At 44.9% G+C, this 17,452-nt stretch overlaps 1 protein-coding gene across 4 annotated transcripts in view; it reads left to right on the top strand.

Annotated features, from left to right (window-relative positions):
* The window catches only part of ADORA2A (adenosine A2a receptor), a 29,625-nt gene extending 13,026 nt beyond the window's left edge, over window positions 1-16,599 (top strand). For all 4 annotated transcript variants that reach the window (XM_085238179.1, XM_085238178.1, XM_010720296.4 and 1 more), the window contains 2 exons: window positions 1,612-2,495; window positions 10,547-16,599. In XM_085238179.1, the coding sequence (XP_085094305.1) occupies window positions 2,146-2,495; window positions 10,547-11,510 (1,314 nt within the window). In that variant the 5' untranslated portion in view covers window positions 1,612-2,145 and the 3' untranslated portion in view covers window positions 11,511-16,599. The remainder of the gene's footprint in view (window positions 1-1,611; window positions 2,496-10,546) is intronic.
* Window positions 16,600-17,452: the final 853 nt, after the last annotated feature.

The raw sequence follows: 17,452 nt of genomic DNA, 5'->3' as shown, positions 1-17,452 counted from the left end.
CACTAAATCAATGAGAGGTCTAAAATTAGATTATATTCCTGAGATCAGATGTGAATCACAAGTTAATCATATTTTCTTTTATTATCACTGTCTTTACCCTTTTATTTTGTCCTGAGAAATTAGGTTTCTGACTTCAAAACAGTGAACTGTGAAGGCATGCAACCTGCTGGGTTAGGCCATGGCCCATCACTAGTGGATGAGGTACCAAAAATCATTTGTTTTGGAGGTGTGTGTTGCCTCAGATCCTGAATTGGTCATTTATTAGCCAGTGCTACGTCTGCCTCTCTCCCAGCCCTCTGATGGTTTCAGTCACTACTTTCAGAAATTAGTGAGAAAATATTGCTACTAAGCCTGGCTAAACGAGCTTTAAAACCCAGTCTGAAAGTTACAGGATAGCACAGCAAACAGTTCTACTGACCGTGGCGTGGATCTCAGAAAACTGTATTTTCTGTTGGTAAATTTTTTAGCTGAAACTGTGGTGAAATGCACGCATTACTGAAAGCAGAGATACCTGCTGGATCAGCGTGCGAATGAGGCACACAAGCATGTAGGTGGTGTGTACCTATTCCTGTGAAACAGCATCTGTAGGAGTAGTGTTACCCTGCACCATGGTGAGTCCCAGGTTTGTGTGTGATGCAGGAATATGAATGTGCACTCTGGGATGTGGTGATGGCATTGTGCCTACATGTGCATTTCTAGCAGGGGTATTTCCTGGATGTGTGTCTGGCTGGTAGGAGATGCAGAATCAAGCTGACTTTCTCTGTGAACTGTATCAGAATCTATTAATGCAAAAAAAAACCAAAAACCAAAAACCAAAACAAACAAAAAAAATCAACACTACGTACAATGCTGGTTTAGCAAATAAAATGGTTTGCCTATAAGATAAAATTTATGTGAGCAAGAAGATGGTGTTGCAGGAGGGCAACCTAAAGACCCTTCTAGTATGTGTCCATTCCCAGCAGGGAAGTACTGACACTGCTGTCTGACATGACTTGAGCATCCCTGCTGCCAATTGCACATTTCAGCATGCATGCAGTTGGAGGAAAAGCAGGGTGTGGGAACAGAGTGAATGCATATGCCAGCAGCATAACTCTCTTATGAATGAGCGTTCATGCCATTGCTGAGCTGTGCACTGGTGCAGCACTCCTTTGTGCAAGGTACGTGAGGGTGGGCTGCACGTGATGTCCTGAGCCTGTGTTTGTGATCAGAAAGAGACAGGTGTATGTAAAAGCCTCCTCCACCTTTCCTCTGTGCAGCCACAGAGCTTGCCAAGGCATAATTAATGGGGCTCTCATGTTTCAGGGCAGACTATCGAGCAGCTGCAAAAGTGCCAGCTCAGTTGGTAGCCTCAAAAACAAAACATCTCTTGTTTCTCATCACCACTGTGAAATGCTGCCTTCCTGAGCCTCGGGTCCGGCCCTGCAGCTTTCAGGATAGGCAGAATGTGAGATTTTTGCCAATGATGTATTCTTCTCAGTCTGTTTAATATCCGTTATCAATTTAATGTGCCACTCTAATGAGATTTTGCTTTTTCCATCTCCGCCGTAGAGCTGATTACTTAGCATATGTGGTTTTTCTTTGGTTATTATTATTATTTTATTTGTTTTTAAGGAAACTACAAGAGAAGTTGAACGTTTGCTTCAGCTGAAGAGAAAGTTTCCCAAGTCTTGGGCAGAAAAAGGGAAAGAGAACGGAGGATGTTGCCAGTAGGTATGTCTGACAGGAAGCCATGACTAGCAGTGTGACTGTCAACAGGAAACAAAACTTCACAGCCGATGTGACGCTGACGTGCAGAGCACTTGCAGTGTCGTGTTGCCAGCTGAACTCTGTGACCTGGGGAGCAGTGTTTGACTACATGAGGTGTACTTCTGTCCATTCATCTGCAAGCATTTGAATTGCTCTGTATCTGGTTATTCCACCTTGCCGAAGCTAGCGAGCCCTATCTTTTTTCTCTTTGACGCCTGCTCCTGTGGGGACATCCAGCAGCCATGTGCAGAGAGGTGGGTGTGTGAGCCCCCTGACGGCGGCCGCCGAGCACTCTGCAGACTGCAGACAGCTTCGAGGTGTTTTGGCTGTTCAGTGCTCTGCAGATATGAACACTGAGCTTTTCTGGCACGTTCTCACGTTGGCCTGGTCGCTCTCACCATGCTAGTACATGAGAAAGAAGACTTCCTCTCAGACATAGCTTACATCATCCTGGAACTGATCATTGCAGTGCTGGCCATCCTGGGGAACGTCCTGGTCTGCTGGGCAGTCTATTTGAACAGCAACCTGCAGAACGTCACCAACTATTTCGTGGTGTCCTTGGCTGCTGCTGACATTGCGGTGGGAGTGCTGGCAATCCCCTTTGCCATCACCATCAGCACTGGCTTCTGTGCCTTCTTCTATGGCTGCCTTTTCATCGCCTGCTTCGTCCTGGTCTTGACGCAGAGCTCCATCTTCAGCCTGCTTGCTATTGCCATCGACAGAATCATTGCCATCCGCATACCCCTCAGGTAAGCAGAGTGGGCTGGAAAGCAGATGGGACACTTAGTGGGGAATGAGCATCAGTAAAAGTAGATTTTGAGGTAAACTGCAGAAGAGAGAGCTAATGAGCAGCAGCATTCTTCACCTTGTAATTTGAGAAAACAAACCAAAACCCACATTCCTGGGGGCTGCTGTTTGTGAGTGATTTCTTTCCTGTTCTACCCAGCCCTCATATGGCACGTGCCCAAAACTTTGCAGCGGAGCTGCCTGGGAGCTGCTGCTCCATATTTAGAAAGGAGCACACTGTACACTCATAAACCTGTGCTCTGAGCCCTGGCCAGCAACACAAGTGCTGCAGGAAAGTGGAGCTAAAGGGAAGAGAAGCAGCACGTGGCCACCTCAGAGCCCACAGTATAAAAGTGATTTCTCTTCCCCACCAAACGACTGGGCCAGCCCTGTGTGAGCACCCATCACTCAGCAACAGCCAAAGCATCAGTGTGCAGTTAACATTGCCTCAGCTGAAACCAGGGCACAGGGAGGGCACGGTGCAGGGCTGACTCAAGTGATGGCAAACAGTGTTATGCATTTTGATACACTGCCTGAGCGCAGTCGTGTGAACAGTGAAAAAACACACAGCATTGCTTTCCATTTTGATACAGGAATTTAAGAATAGATTTCAAGATTTCAAAAAGAAAAATCATCAATTTATGTTTGCAATTCCTTTTTCAGTTGTTATAAATACATGACCTGCAAATTTTTGAATGGAATGTATACAGCTGCAATCAGATATTCAACTCAAAAATTTGATCATGTCTCTTTACTGGACTTCTATAAGCCCTCTCTTATCAGAGAGAAATATCCCTCACAACCACACCTTATTCATGTCGTCCATTTTTGGCAGTACACACATTTATGAGCAGCTGTTTTCAAGGACGGAGCACACGAAGAGTAACATTTCATCAAAATCTATGATGAACTCCTTGAGAGCTCATTGGGACTGGCAGCCACTGTCACTGAACCAGTTAGTTTCAGAAAAACAAGGCCAAATATCCCAGTAGTTTTATGCATTTGTTGCTCTCTTTCTATTAAAATGTAAAAAATAAATGTCTTGTTACTTATATATTACCTATATTGTATATTTCACAAAGGCTGCTCCAAAAGTACTGCCTCCTGTTTAATGATGTTGGCCTGTGATGTCAGAGGCAGATGTTGGTGGAATGGGAGTAGAGAATGAACTTTCCCACCAATATTCTGTTTGATTCCATTGCTGTGTGACAGATGGCAGCAGAGGGGCACTGTGACAAATGGCATCTGACATGGAAGTGTGAATGAAGCAAAGGTGTGGAATCGGATTCGTCCATGTGGAAAAAAATGGCTCCATTAATATGCATTGATACTTGCTGGATGTTTATGAAGTTTAAGGACAGCAGGTCTGTTCCACTGGTGCAGATATTTATGGGCATAGCATACAGGCTCTTATTCATTGCTAGGAAAAATGAGCAGCTAATGATGGTGCCTATGTTAAAAATATGTTTTGTAGCTGAGAAGTTGCTCTATCAAAGAATATTATTGTGCTTTTCATATCAGTTGTATTTTCCATGGAAATAATCAGGAGGCCTTAATTTCGGAGCAACATATGTAGATGCAGCCCAAGACAATTCCTCTTCACTCAGTTCAGCCCAGGCAGTCCAAAAAGTTGGACACCCATGTATTAGGTCAAGAGAAGGGCTTGTCCTCATGCCAGCCTTGAAGGTTGTTGTTCTGTGGTCTCCACTTTGGAGTTTAGAGGGCAGCCTGGTCTGGTGGTTGGTGACCCTGCACATAGCAGGGGGGTTGAAGCTAGATGATCATGGTGGTCCTTTTCAACCCAGACCATGCTATGATTCTATGACTTTAAATTCTTGAGTTTGGAAGCTGGATGTGACTAGCTGCTACTTGGTGTGCAGCCAGGGAGGATTTGGGACAAGGGGGAGTTTTGGTATGTGTGCAGGGGCTGTTACTCAGTTCAGCCTTCTGCATTGTGTCTGGATACATCTGCCTGTGGGTGCAAAACAGCACTGCGTTTTGTGGGCTGGGTCTGAATGCTTTGTTGCAATGCTTGAGGGTTGTTCAGCAAGCTCAAGATGCAGAGGAAGCCTTGAGAGACCAAGGCTGGTAGAGCATAGGAGCCTCCTTCTTTCCCATCTTGTCCTTAGGAGGATGCAGCATGCTCTCATCAGTGGAGAGACTTCCTATCCTCTTGAGTAAGAAATTTGACTGAAAAATAGAACAAAATTCTCATTATTGTCCTTCAACTTGGGGGTTTTGGTTATCCTCACTCCTGTTGAGTTTAAGTCTCTTTCTGCCAGCCTGTCTAGTTTAGTTTTGTCCATTCTGAATACATTGTTCACCCGGCATTTATGTTGGTTAACATAAATCTCCCATTCCCTGCTCTGCCTTTCCATGTGGACCAGTGCAGCAGAGTCATTCCTGAAGGCTCATCTCAGCTGCTGTTAACTGCTGATTTCCAAACTTACAGTTGTGTAACAGTCTACTTTTGGTGTAGTCGTAAGGAGAAGTGAATCTATTCCATTGCAGAGGAAAACTATCAATGTTAGTACCTATAAATCAGACTGTTTTCACTTTTCTGTGTTTCTACAGATGTTTTCAGTTCACAAAGCAGTGTGATAATAAATGCACAAGGAAGCACATGTAGAGCAGCCTTTGGTAGCCTTTGGAGCATCTGTCTTGGTTTTGAAAAGGTGAAATGTCTTCAATCTCTTGCAAATGAACTCTGGAAACTTTTGCTGAAAGTTTAAGCATTCATATGGTTAGAGAATGATTTCCAGGGAAAGGGATTTTAAATATCTGGATTTCTGCTTATTATTATTATTTTGGCATTGCAACTATATTATCTTTAAAGTTTAACTTTCTGGACTAGCCAGAGTATCTTTCAGAAGTCTTTCTGACTTGCCCAGCACTGGGCACTCTACCTGTTTCACTGTTTTGTTTTAGAAATAACAGAGCACACCCTCTTCCAGCCCAGAAGCAGTGGAGTTGATTGGCAACAGGTAGATCTGTGGGTTCCTCCTCCTCGTCCTCTATTAGTTTGTCCTTTTACAAAGGGAAGGAAGAAGTTGTCAATTCAGTTTTCCTCAGAAGAGTTTATGGGTGAATAAACATTAGATTTATAGCTTCTGACATGCTGAGAAAGTGAAAGCTATTAGCCCAAGAGGGAGAAGCAGTATGGTTCAGACTGCTCACATCTCACCTTTTACTTTCTAATACCTGGTTGTCTCAAATATGCATCAAACCAATGGAAGGAAAGTTCTCCCACTAAAAATGCAACACTTTTACATTCTTTAATGGGAAGACCTTTGAGGAGAATACCTCTTCTCTCCCCCTCAGATGGTAAGAAACGTAACATCAGACATTCCCAATATTAATTTAGATAAATACTCTTACAAATAAACGAGATCTCCTTCCTATATTCTATTGGAGGGGGGAAGCACCTAACTATTTTTTCTCCTCATTTATCTGTTCCATACCCAATTTGTCCTAAGGCAACCACAGACCTCGATGGATATCTATGTGGTTGTGTACACCCACACAAATAAGCTGTAAGCATTAAGGAGACAGAAGAATGAGATTTCGTATTCTGCTTTGTTTTGGTCGCCTCAGTACACAATTGGTGTTAAGTTTGGAATGATTTTTCTGTGGCTAAAAGAACCTTCCCCAAGAAATGGCAGTGAGGAAAGGCATGTATAGGTAACATTTAAAAATAGAAGAAAAAAATTGTTAATTGTCAAATAATCAAAACATTTTGCAGAATTTCAAAAAGTTCTCAAACCTTTGCTGAATCTTGCCAGCTTTCATACAAGTGTAGCTCTCTGAAAGTGGCAACAAAGCACTCCCGAGGAAGTGAGGCCAAGCCATTGTTCTGTGTCGGACTAAATGCAAACTGTCTCTAGCATAGCAGGTACCTGAAAACCTGCACTCACTGATATAAAACCCCTGGGTGTTCAAAACAAAACTGGCTGTGAGTCTGAGCTCCACGATGAAGTCACGGGCCAAGAACAATTGCCACTTTCCAGGCTCTTTGGTGCCAGGAAATGCTCCGAGGGCACCGTGCCCAGCCACGTGTTCTTGTGCATGCACTGGTGGTGCAGAGATTCCCATGCTGAAGGACAGGTAGCTCTGATGCACTGGAAGGAGAGAAGGTGTTTCTTCCTGCAACCAAACAGAAAAGTTTTCTCAGGTTACTGCTTGCTCCATGTGCTGGCTTCAGGTGTGGGCCTGTGGCATAAATCCATGTGCTTGTCATGCGGTGCCAACTGCAGGAGCTGGAAGTGGAGACCTTGTCCTCTGAAGGAAGGTACTTTGGAGACAGCTGACATTCTTAAACAGTCGTAGATGAGCATCTGAATCAGTGGTTTAATGTTTTATTGCCACTTTGACCCACTTGCTTCTTTCCTTGCTCACCATAAGCCTTTTGACCTCATGCCAAGCATTTCCTACAAGCGCTCATATTTTGTCAAATAGATTGTGAGCAGATTCAGCCCAATACGAGATAATAATTTGCTTTCTCCTTCTAACAACCACGGGCATGGCTTCGAGTTGTCTATGGCTTTGTGTGCTGCAGTGGAACTTGCTGCTGCCAAAGTTGTGGTCTGGAAGCTGGTAGTGCTGTGAGCAAAAGAGCAGTGCCAGCCCACTGCCATTGCTTCTAGTGCTCGGAGCCCTGTGCCTAGCTGTGGGATCCCATCCTGCCTGTCCCCATAGCATGATCAAGTACCAGTATCAGGTATCATCTGGTAATAAGGGAGGATGTTCCTTAACTGACAGTTTTGGGAAATAGTTGTTTGAGTGGTGTGTGAGAAGGTCTGGGTTTGATATCCTGCTCCAAGATTTCTTAAGTGATCTGGGATTGTCAGCATCTCTCATTTTCAGATACCTGTTACAGGGATAGAATATCCTTCTGCCCCTGCAACTGCAGCTGCCAGGGTGTGTGGGCTGTTGGGCACTGTGCTGAGCGAACTGTGTTTGCAGTGAGTTGTTCAGAAGCACTGAGCACTGCTGGAATTCAGATGGAAGTGCAGTGCCCTCCACGTGCAGCACGTCGCTCTGTGATGCAGTGACAGTGGCAGATGTGAGTTCTGCACGTGGTGGGGACTTTTGGCTGAGGGGAGCCATGCCCGTGCTGTCAGCCAGGGCTGGGTTTGGAAGACAAGCAGCACACCAGGCAGAAGGTGGGATGATGAGTTAGACCAGCTATAAATCATGCAATGGATTTTAACCTCTATCTGAGGACCCTGTGGTTCTCATACCAGCTCTGCCTTGCACCTTGTTTCAAGACTTACGGGTCAGACAGGTGATGCACTACATTTTCTGCTTTAGTCATTATTTTGATGGCAGAGCTTAGGTGAGGGATCATAAGGTATCACATCTTCAGCCAATTTAATTTAGGCAGCATAGGGGAGTTGTGCATTCACAAGAGCAGCTGCTCCCCTGGAGACAATGCACTGGTTTGCTGGTGGGAGAGCAGCAGGGCAGGCAGAATTATCTGGGGGAAGATATCTATGCTTGCAGGTATTTGCACTTTATGGAGGAGCCAAGTACCCCAACCCCACACCACCTCCACCCTGAGCGTCTCTGCTCTTCACACGTGTTCTCTGTGCCTGCAGTTTCACCAGCAGTTGTTGCTTGTGTAGAGAGTCCAGTATTTCCAGAAAGCATGAGAACTGCTCATGCACAGGCAATCCAGTGCTGTCTGGACACATCAGACATGCTATGAAGTCATTCCCGGCTATGCAGAGCATGAGCTGTAGGTGTGAGCATCTCCTTTCAGCGGGTTGCACCTCCTGCATCAGGATGCCAGCCAGTGATGCTCCCTGAAAGCCCTGACCTTATTATCCAGAGCTGTACAGCACTGTGGGTACAGGCAGCAGTTTTGGCCTGGGGGCCAGAAAGACACCCAGAGAGGTGCTACACATGGTGTTGTGAGCTTTTGCTCTTAGCCCGTGGAGATGCTGAGCATTATAGAAATGTACTGATAAATTGATAGCACTGCCAACTTGGTACAGTGCAGCTGGGAAGCAGAAGGCTGCTTGGGTTAAGTGCTGTTCCTAAGCCTTGTAAAGTTTGTTGCATGGGAATCCCCAGAGGGTAAGAAGGAGGGAGAAGCTGGAGTGGGGTGGGAGGGAGTTGTTTGCCTGGAGCAATGATGAATGTATTTTTAGTGAAAGGGATGGGACATCTCTAGTCGTGGGATAACAGCTGCACAATTTCAAAATTCCTCCGACAAGATGTAGCCAATTCCAGGGCTGGAGGGTTTTGTGATTTTTTTTTCTTCTTTTTTTTCCAAAGCTCCAAGTGCCTTTGGCCAACCTCTTGTTCCCCAAGGGTATTTTTCAAAGCACAGATGCTGTTTCGCTGTGTTAATTAGCTCTGAATGTAAGCAGTTTCTCTGCTAGTATCCATGCAGTGCTCTCTGCCTCCTATAGGCACTGAGTAGGATCCACCTCTTGCAAGAGAGAACTTTTTATGTCCCAGGATCAGCTGAATCCCTCTCTTAATTTCTGGAAGGTGAATTTCAGTGTGTTTTGAGTGCTGGGAATTGTGGTTGGCTTCTTCAGCTGTTCCTTCTTTTCTGATTTTAAAATGCAGCTGTGGAATGGAGGATGGAGCCTGCCAGGTTTTATATCAGCCAGGTTATTTCCAGAGCCCACCAGCAGGGATTTAAAGTGCATGCAAAATCACTGTTCATTGCTGTGCCTGGAGAAAGCAGCATCCCCCTTCCCCTGCTCTGAACTGGTGTTAGGATAGGAGCATGAACCTGTGGGAGGGGCTATCTCATTGAGGGATGGAAAGATTTTTGTGGCTGGTTAGATTATTATTATTATTTTTAATGTTTATTTTGCTGAGAAAATTCTGGAGACAGAGGGAGAAGGAGAACTGGGTAAACAACACTGGTAGCCCAGAGCTACTGTGGTCCGATTGCAGACACATGGGGTCAAATGCAGTGTGGGACCCACACTGGACAATGTGGGAATCCAGCCATCTACTTTCTATGCTAAGTGTTACCAAGTAAAGGAAATTGCATTGAAATGTTAAACTGTTGCCCTGATTTACATTTTCAGAGAGAAGAACTGGTGGAGTCAGCTCAGGACTCGCAGTAACCTGTGAGGCCTTGGGAACTGGCTGATATTTCAAACAAACAAAGGTCCCTGGCTGCCCTGTCAGGTTCTTACCATGTTGCTTATTGTCTTGTTCAACAGATCTTGGTGGATTTATTGCTAGGAGCTCTGAGTTGAGCTAGGTATATCAATATCTTCATCACTGAGGTTGCTTTTGGTGTGTGCAGTGCAGCCCACAGTATACCTGTGGTCAGAGTACTCTCCTTAGCTTAGCTCCTATTTTATGAGAAAGATATGGGGTCAGCTTTGCTGTGCTGGTCAGGAAAATTGCTAGCCTTGTCTCAGTTATTTAAGGAAGGCTGGTGATGCAGGACTTGTTGAAAGCGGGAGCAAAGTGAGGTAGTGTGCAGGGGAATGCCAGCCTGACCTCTGCAACTCAGCCAGCAACAGACTTTCCCTGGAACCCACCTAGATTATGGGGCCAATGGCACTGTGCCTCCAGTCTTTTAGAACTGTTTGGCTTACAGATGGATTAATGGTGAGACAGACATAGCAATTCTCTGCCAGAAGCCTGCTTCCTTGGCAGAATGGAGGAGCCATCCCTATGCCTTTGGCAGAGGAGCCGTAGTAGCCTTCATCACCAAGGGTCAGAACAGTGATGCCAGTTATTCAGGCTGCAAGATCTGCAAGCATGACCATGGTGGAATGAACCACTTTAATTTCCCTGCTTTTCTGTAGCCTATCCACTGCCTAAAGGAGCAAGGAGGGAAGTAGATGACATGCAGTGTCACTATGGAGTCCATGCTGGGCTGGATGGGTTCTACACAGCAGTTCAAAGGCCTGTCTGAAGAAACAGATGCCTTTCTTGCTGTCTTCTTCCTTCTAGGGTATTGGACCATTGTCTGGGTGTCAAGGGCTTGTTGAATGACACTGGTGTAATTCTCATTTTTTCCTCTGCTTTACAGGTACAATGGCTTGGTGACAGGCTCTCGAGCCAAAGGTATCATTGCCATCTGCTGGGTATTGTCTTTCATCATCGGCTTGACACCAATGCTAGGGTGGCACAAGCGTTCCCAGATTGAAGAGCTGGGTGCTAATAAGTCCTCTCCCATCAACTGCAGCAACAGTATGGTGGTATGTCTCTTTGAGGCTGTGGTCACCATGGAGTACATGGTCTACTACAACTTTTTTGCCTGTGTGTTGTTGCCTCTTCTCCTCATGTTTGGCATCTACTTGAAAATCTTCATGGCAGCCCGACGGCAGCTCAAGCAGATGGAGAACAAGATGGTGCATGGAGAACGCTCACGTTCCACCTTGCAGAAGGAAGTCCACGCAGCCAAATCTTTAGCCATCATTGTCGGCTTGTTTGCAGTCTGTTGGCTTCCACTACATATTATTAACTGTTTCACCCTTTTTTGCCCAAATTGTGCCCATGCTCCCCTCTGGCTGATGTATCTGGCCATTATCCTGTCTCATGCCAACTCGGTTGTAAATCCTCTAATTTATGCCTACCGAATCAGGGAGTTCCGATACACCTTTCGTAAAATCATCAGCCAGCATATCCTGGGAAGGAAAGAGCAGTTCAAGGCAGGAACAGCCAGCATTAGGACTTCCACACATGGTGGGGATGGAGAGAACGCCAGCATACGAATCAGTGAGTATGCATTAGAAGTGTATACCAATGGAGAGATCCACAGGGATCCTGAAAAGCAGGACTTAAACAAATGCAAAGCTGTCTTGGAATGGCACCAGAATGGAAGTGCTCTGGACATGGAGACAAATGGGCATCTCCCACGTTCCTGCAAAAATGGGATTCTCTCAGATGCGTGTGTGAACAGGGAGCTTCACCATGAAGAGTTAATAGATGCCCAGGTATCTTTCTCAGATCTAGAAAGCACAGCCTTCGCAGCAGCAGCTGATGTTTCCTGATGAATCGTTCACAGTCTTCCTGGTATAATTATTTTATTTTCTATGAGCAGCCTCTGCCACGGCAGAAGATGAGGCTGGGGGGCGGGGGGAGAGGTGTGTATTCAAGTTACTGTGGAAAAGGGTCCTTACCCCGGACTTGTTGTGGCAATGCTAAATACTAGACTGGAGAAAAAGCCAAGAGACCACTGAAACAGACTGAGAAAGGAGGGACATGTAATCCATCGATGACCTGTCACCAGGAGCAGTGACAGGGTCAAAGATGGCATTCCAGATTGAGCACTGGGAGACTGCTGAAGCAGGGCGTATCGTGACATTATGCTATACTGTGTGTCTGTGGTTGTACGTCTGTTTTGCTGTCTTTACCAACAGAAATAAAACCATGGCTGAAAGCATTCACTTGATTGTGAGAGCAACAAGGAAGAGCATCTAATTCTTTGGCCCTGTAACAAATGGAAGGAAGATAGCAACATCTATTGGTCAGGAAGGATGCCATCAGCTGCCTGGACAAGAAAGGAATTTACCTGATGGGAGTTTTGGATACCTTCAACCATGACATTTTGTCTTTCAGTTCATGTTTTTAAAGCTTATAGTGCAACAGGTTGCTCGGATGTTTTTTCTTGTCTTGATTAGATTACATTACGTTAAGTTATAAAGATGAACAAGAACTCATATCCATTCCCTGGGCACTCAATGTTCCAGATGCACAAGACAAATGTAACCTCATAGTTCTCCACTCTATCCAACAAATAATGAAAACTGAGACTAATATGGAGTTCCCTTAGCAAAAGAACAGTCAGCAGGACTTGGTGCTAGAGCATGGATGGTCTTCATCACCAGGGGTGGTCATGCCCTGAGGTGCTGTGGAGAATCATCAGGTGTGAGGTGTCTGCAAGCTGGTGGGCACTGTCTGGCTACTGCTTTTTCCTCTGTGTCTGTGCCTGCCCTGGGTTCCCAGAGTACAAATTAATTCCATGGTCCGAAGTTGTCATTCTCACTCAAAAGTCTGTGGGATACACGTTTTTTTATTTTTTGATGGGAAGGCAGGGTGGGGAATGACACAGGATGAGACATACCTACTTACTTTTGGAATCCCAGCTCAGTCTGAACATCTTTTTCTCCTGTGGTTTCAGTTGTTTCCTGATGTGCTTTACTGTGAAGCCTGATGTGTCCCAGCAGTGCAGAGGCCAACAGATCTCAGTCTGTCTGGCTAGAAGATACTCTGAGGAGCTGGAAGCAGTCAGTGTTAGTAGAAGTCTGCTTAGAAACTGCAGTAGTATGTGTAAGAGAGCAGGCAAATCTGCTGCAGCAAAGGTATGCACTGATATGATTTGTCGTAGAGGAGTTTCACAGCAGTTTAGTAATTTTCTGTGTCACCTATGAAGCCGTGGTAACTCAAGGACAGCAGAGTGCCATGGTAGCTTGTATTCTACCTAAATATTTTCCAGTGTTTGTTTTCCAGACAAATACTCTATGTCCCGTGCCATCAGCCTTCCAGGGAGATGGGAATAATGGTCCTACTAGAAAGTTAGAAGTCTGGCAGTTCTGAGGATCAAGAGTTTTTCCTTAGCTAAAAATATCAGAAGTGTCAGCCTACTACCCTGGCTCTTCCTCGTGTCTCTCCATTAACATTTCAGAACCCAGATAATCTCATTTTTAGGAAGGAAAGTGGAGCTGCATTTTGGTATTTGGAGAAGAGCACACTAGGTTTGTGTGTTCTCTGTCCGTGTTTATTTTAAATATTGTGAATTATTAGAATGAAAGTTAAGTTTTATTTGAAGAAAATTTTCTTTTCTTCCCAGTCTGTCTGAATGAAGGTGAAGAGTGGTTTATAATACTGAATGTGTCCAAAGTACGTGACTGCCCTAGGCTAGCAGAAAACTCACTGTAAGCTGGGTAAAAGGATGCGTTTGTCACCACAATCCTTAGCAGAAGGACAGGCAAGTATATAGAACAGTAGATTCCACAGTTTAATTGTATTGCTGCTTTCTTGGCATGGCTCTACCACGTACTCTAACGTCAGAGGTGTGGATTATCACTCTAGCACCATTAGCAAACGCATGACCATTTGCCTACGACTGATGCTGTAGGCAGGCCCTCTGCAGGGTGACTTGGGATCTTGTTGCTCTTTATCTTCCTTGATGGAATATTTCTGTCGGCTCTGTGCAGGATGACTCCTCTGGCCTCCTGAAACAGCAGCAGAGGAATTCAGTCTGAAAAATGGGGATCTGATCTCTTTAGGCCTCAGCTGGGAGCTGAAATGTTTCTAAGAATAACACAAGATTACATCCGGTATTCATGTCAATAACAATTAGGTTCACAAAGAAGCAGAGCAGGGAAGGAAGTGTGGGAAAATACCAGTGTAGCTCATGTGCTGGAGCACAGGCAAGTGCAGAAGTGTCTGCTATTGAACTTTAGTTGCCATTGTAAAGGGATGTTTTATGCCACGTTGCATCAGACTTTCAACAGCTGATGTAGGTTGGTTGCTTTCTATTGTTTCCTGAGCTTCTTCACACTCATTTGTGGGTTCTTCTTGCTTGGCTGCCACAAGAATTGAATTGATCTATGTTGATGTGACAAAATTAAGATTGTCCCTCTGGAAAACTATCCTGCCCAACCAAAGTAAGATTGCCATGCAAACTTAGAGTTTCCAGATGTCCTGAAATCAGTTTTTCTGTCACTGTTTGAGGTTCCTCCCAGCTGTATCCACTCCCTTTCAACATTAGTGATCTAGATTTCAAATGAAAAAGGGCCAGGGGATGTGTGTAGGAGGATGTGCAGTGGTTGTGAGGAGGCAGTGTGTTTTGTATGGAATTGGAAGTCTGTAGTCACAGGAAGGAGCGGATGGCCAATTGCACCACATGGTGCGTGCCTTCTGGCAAACATATGTATGAGATGGACCTTCAGAAGATGTTTCTGAAGTTGTTGAGGAGAGCGTGAGCCTTTTGAACAGAATTTTGGAATTCTTATTTCTTGTTTCATGATTTCAAGGCTTCCTTCCTTATATTGAAAAAGAAGTTTTAGAATCCCATGAATAAAATATGCTCTCTACTCTTGAGAAATGCACCTCTTCCAAACTACACAGAGCAAGACTCGTTTGAAAAGTTAAAACTTAACATTTTTTTCCTAACTTCCCTACTCATATTCCCATTTTCCTTCCAGCTGGAGATTTAGCTGATGAAATAGCTATTCTGGATAAACAAAGATGGTGCAAGACAAAGGGAAGAATGAGGTGACCATCAGGAGAGGATAGAGAAGATCTCCTTAGGAATCCAGGGTGCAGTGGGTCCAGAGAGTAAGAGCTGGGGTAAGAAGAGACTAATTTCATTGAATTGGAACATGTTACTAAAAATGCCTCAAAATCCTTACAGGGATGCAGTGCCTCATTTGGTGAGAGGGCATTCCATGAATTTCACCATTCCCTTGAGACTACTAGGCTCCAGGGTTTGTCTGCTTTATAGGGTTTTGGAGAAAGTAAAATTCTGATCAGTTGCCAGGAGTAATTTTATCATGAGGAATTCTTAGGTCTCTTTCCTCAGTAGGACACTGCTTTTTGTGTGAGCAAATAAATGCACTTAGAATTTTGTTCTGTGCTTTCTTTTGGATCGGCAGTATCTCAGAGTTCTGTGCAAGCTTGAACTACAGCTTATGAATGGAGCCAAGTGAGATGAGAAGGAGAGGTTGAAACTGTAGAATGCTCACTAGAGGTGTTTGGTACATCAGCTGATACTGGTTTGACAGAGGGCATGGTAGGACAGTTGGGGTACTGTAGACAGAAGGGACTTGCCACTGGTCCTAGCTGCTGCTAACAAGTTTATTGTGCAGACAGGTTTGGGAGTTACATGGAATACTTTGAATCTTTGATCTTTCATTGAAAAGAAACTCTGGAGATGCTGGAGGGTATAGGAAAGTCTCTAAGGTGTGGGAACAGACTGGGGTGTTAGGGTTTGATGGGAAATGTTGATGTAGAAGGAAGATTTGTAGGGTACGTGTTTGGGAGGTTATCATGGGAGCAGGAATGTGCTGGGAAGAGCTGAGGTTTGCACTGATAGCCTCAGAGGAATGGGGATGGCTGAATAAGGACTCTGGAAGGGATTTATAGTCTTACGGTGCTCCTGGGTCACTGCAGAGAGGCAGCCTTGCCCCGATAACTGCAAGGGGTTGACTTTGTCTGGTTTATATGTGACTGAGGAAGTGATGTTTTTTCTGGATTATCTCATTTTCAGATGCATATTTCATAAGCACAGTCGGGTGAAATGAACCCTTCTGCTTTAAAAGCATCACCCCACACACACCATCCTACCCCCTAAAAAAATCAATTCAGCCCTGCTTTGTGGGAAGGACAAGCATACTGTAACAGCTGTGATGCATTGAAACTGTAGAATGCTCACTAGAGGTGTTTGGTACATCAGCTGCCTAATAGTTCTCTCCTGATTTGTTTTGGGCATCAGATTGCTCTGAGACAGACCGAGGAGCTTTGTCTTTCTGGCCCTGAGCGTCTGACCTTTTTTACCAGTAAAACACATCAAGAGTAACTAAAACGACACCAGTTCCTGATTTGCACAAGGCAACTAAACCCTAAATGAGGCAGTGTTCTGTATAGCTTCCTGTGTTATTCGTCTGCTGGGACTCTTAACACAAGAATGTGTTGCATTCAAGACTGGAACCTGTTGATCTGAGAACATCCTATGCTTCCCCTGTTCTGTCTCAGGAGCTGGTGTTCCTGCCCCCATTTCTTTGGGGGGTTGTCTCTGTGGTCTGTCAGCCAAGACACTACGAACACCTGCTGCACATGCTGTCACTAAGAAACACTTACTCTCTTAATTTAAATGTTTTACGAATATAGTTGTTGTTTTCCCTCTGTTTGTCAGTTACCAGTGGGAGGGGAGGGAAAGGGGTGGGAGAATCTGTGCATGCGTATGTATTTAAAGTGCATTGACCAAAGTTTGTTTTCTTTCTTGAACCTGTGAAGTTTTAATATCTGTGAAGTCATCAGACTGCTGGGCAGTGAGGAGCCACTGGTGCTGCTGAGTCTGTCTTGGTTACATTTCTTAATAAGCATTAAAATAATAAAATATATTTGTAAAAGTGAGCATGAGTGTCTTTGTTCAAGGGAGATCTCTCTATTTTATGAACGTTTTACTATTCTTTTATTAGCTTTTTCCATAGGCTCGTTCTTCCAGAGAGCTCTTTTCCCTGATACTGCCTATTAAAGATGTCAGCATGGACAAGATGATGGACCCAGACAGACTGGGAGCCCCTCACAACTCTGACATCCTGGGATCTGTCATGCTGGCAGTGAGAGAAAATGTTTACAGCTGTGTCCTGAACATGAGGTAGAACACTGTATTTTCCCAAAACACTGCAGTGTCAGGAACGGTGTTACATAACAGAATCTGGAAGAGGTACCTGGAACAGCTATGACTGGAGCATCTTAACCTCCTGGCTCTCCTTCCACACATCAGACCTCCCTCTAACACCACTGCTTCAGCCCTTCGTCTGCCAATGCTGCTTAGACTGGGCTTGCCCAAGCATGATGTCAGCCAAAGTAGTCTGGAAATGGAAGCAGTGAATCTAGATGCTACTGGTGCATCTCAGGCCAGTTCTGAGCAATGTTGACAGAATGCAGCAGGAATAATTTCCAGCTTTTCACAGCTGGCAGCTACTAAATGAGTATGGGGGGGTTAGTGAAAGTCTGTACGATCCAGGAGCATTTGGAATTGGAAAGTGTTGAAATGAAAGTTCACCAGATAACCATCAGCTACTGCTCATTTCTCTTCCCATTCACTTTGCAGCTGGATTGGAGGCCCCTCTGGAGGCCCTGCTTTGTGGAGAGGTGCAGGCACCCTGGTGCTGTGTGGCCAGCTGTGCCCGAGCTGTTCAACCAACTGTGTAATTGAAAAGCTTTTTGATTTTTTCCCCTCCTTTTGCAAACAGCCTGCGTT

Source organism: Meleagris gallopavo, chromosome 17, assembly GCF_905368555.1.
Source record: "Meleagris gallopavo chromosome 17, MGAL_WU_HG_1.1, whole genome shotgun sequence".
NCBI classification, from domain to species: domain Eukaryota; kingdom Metazoa; phylum Chordata; class Aves; order Galliformes; family Phasianidae; genus Meleagris; species Meleagris gallopavo.
This window is presented reverse-complemented; position numbering and strand designations above follow the sequence as displayed.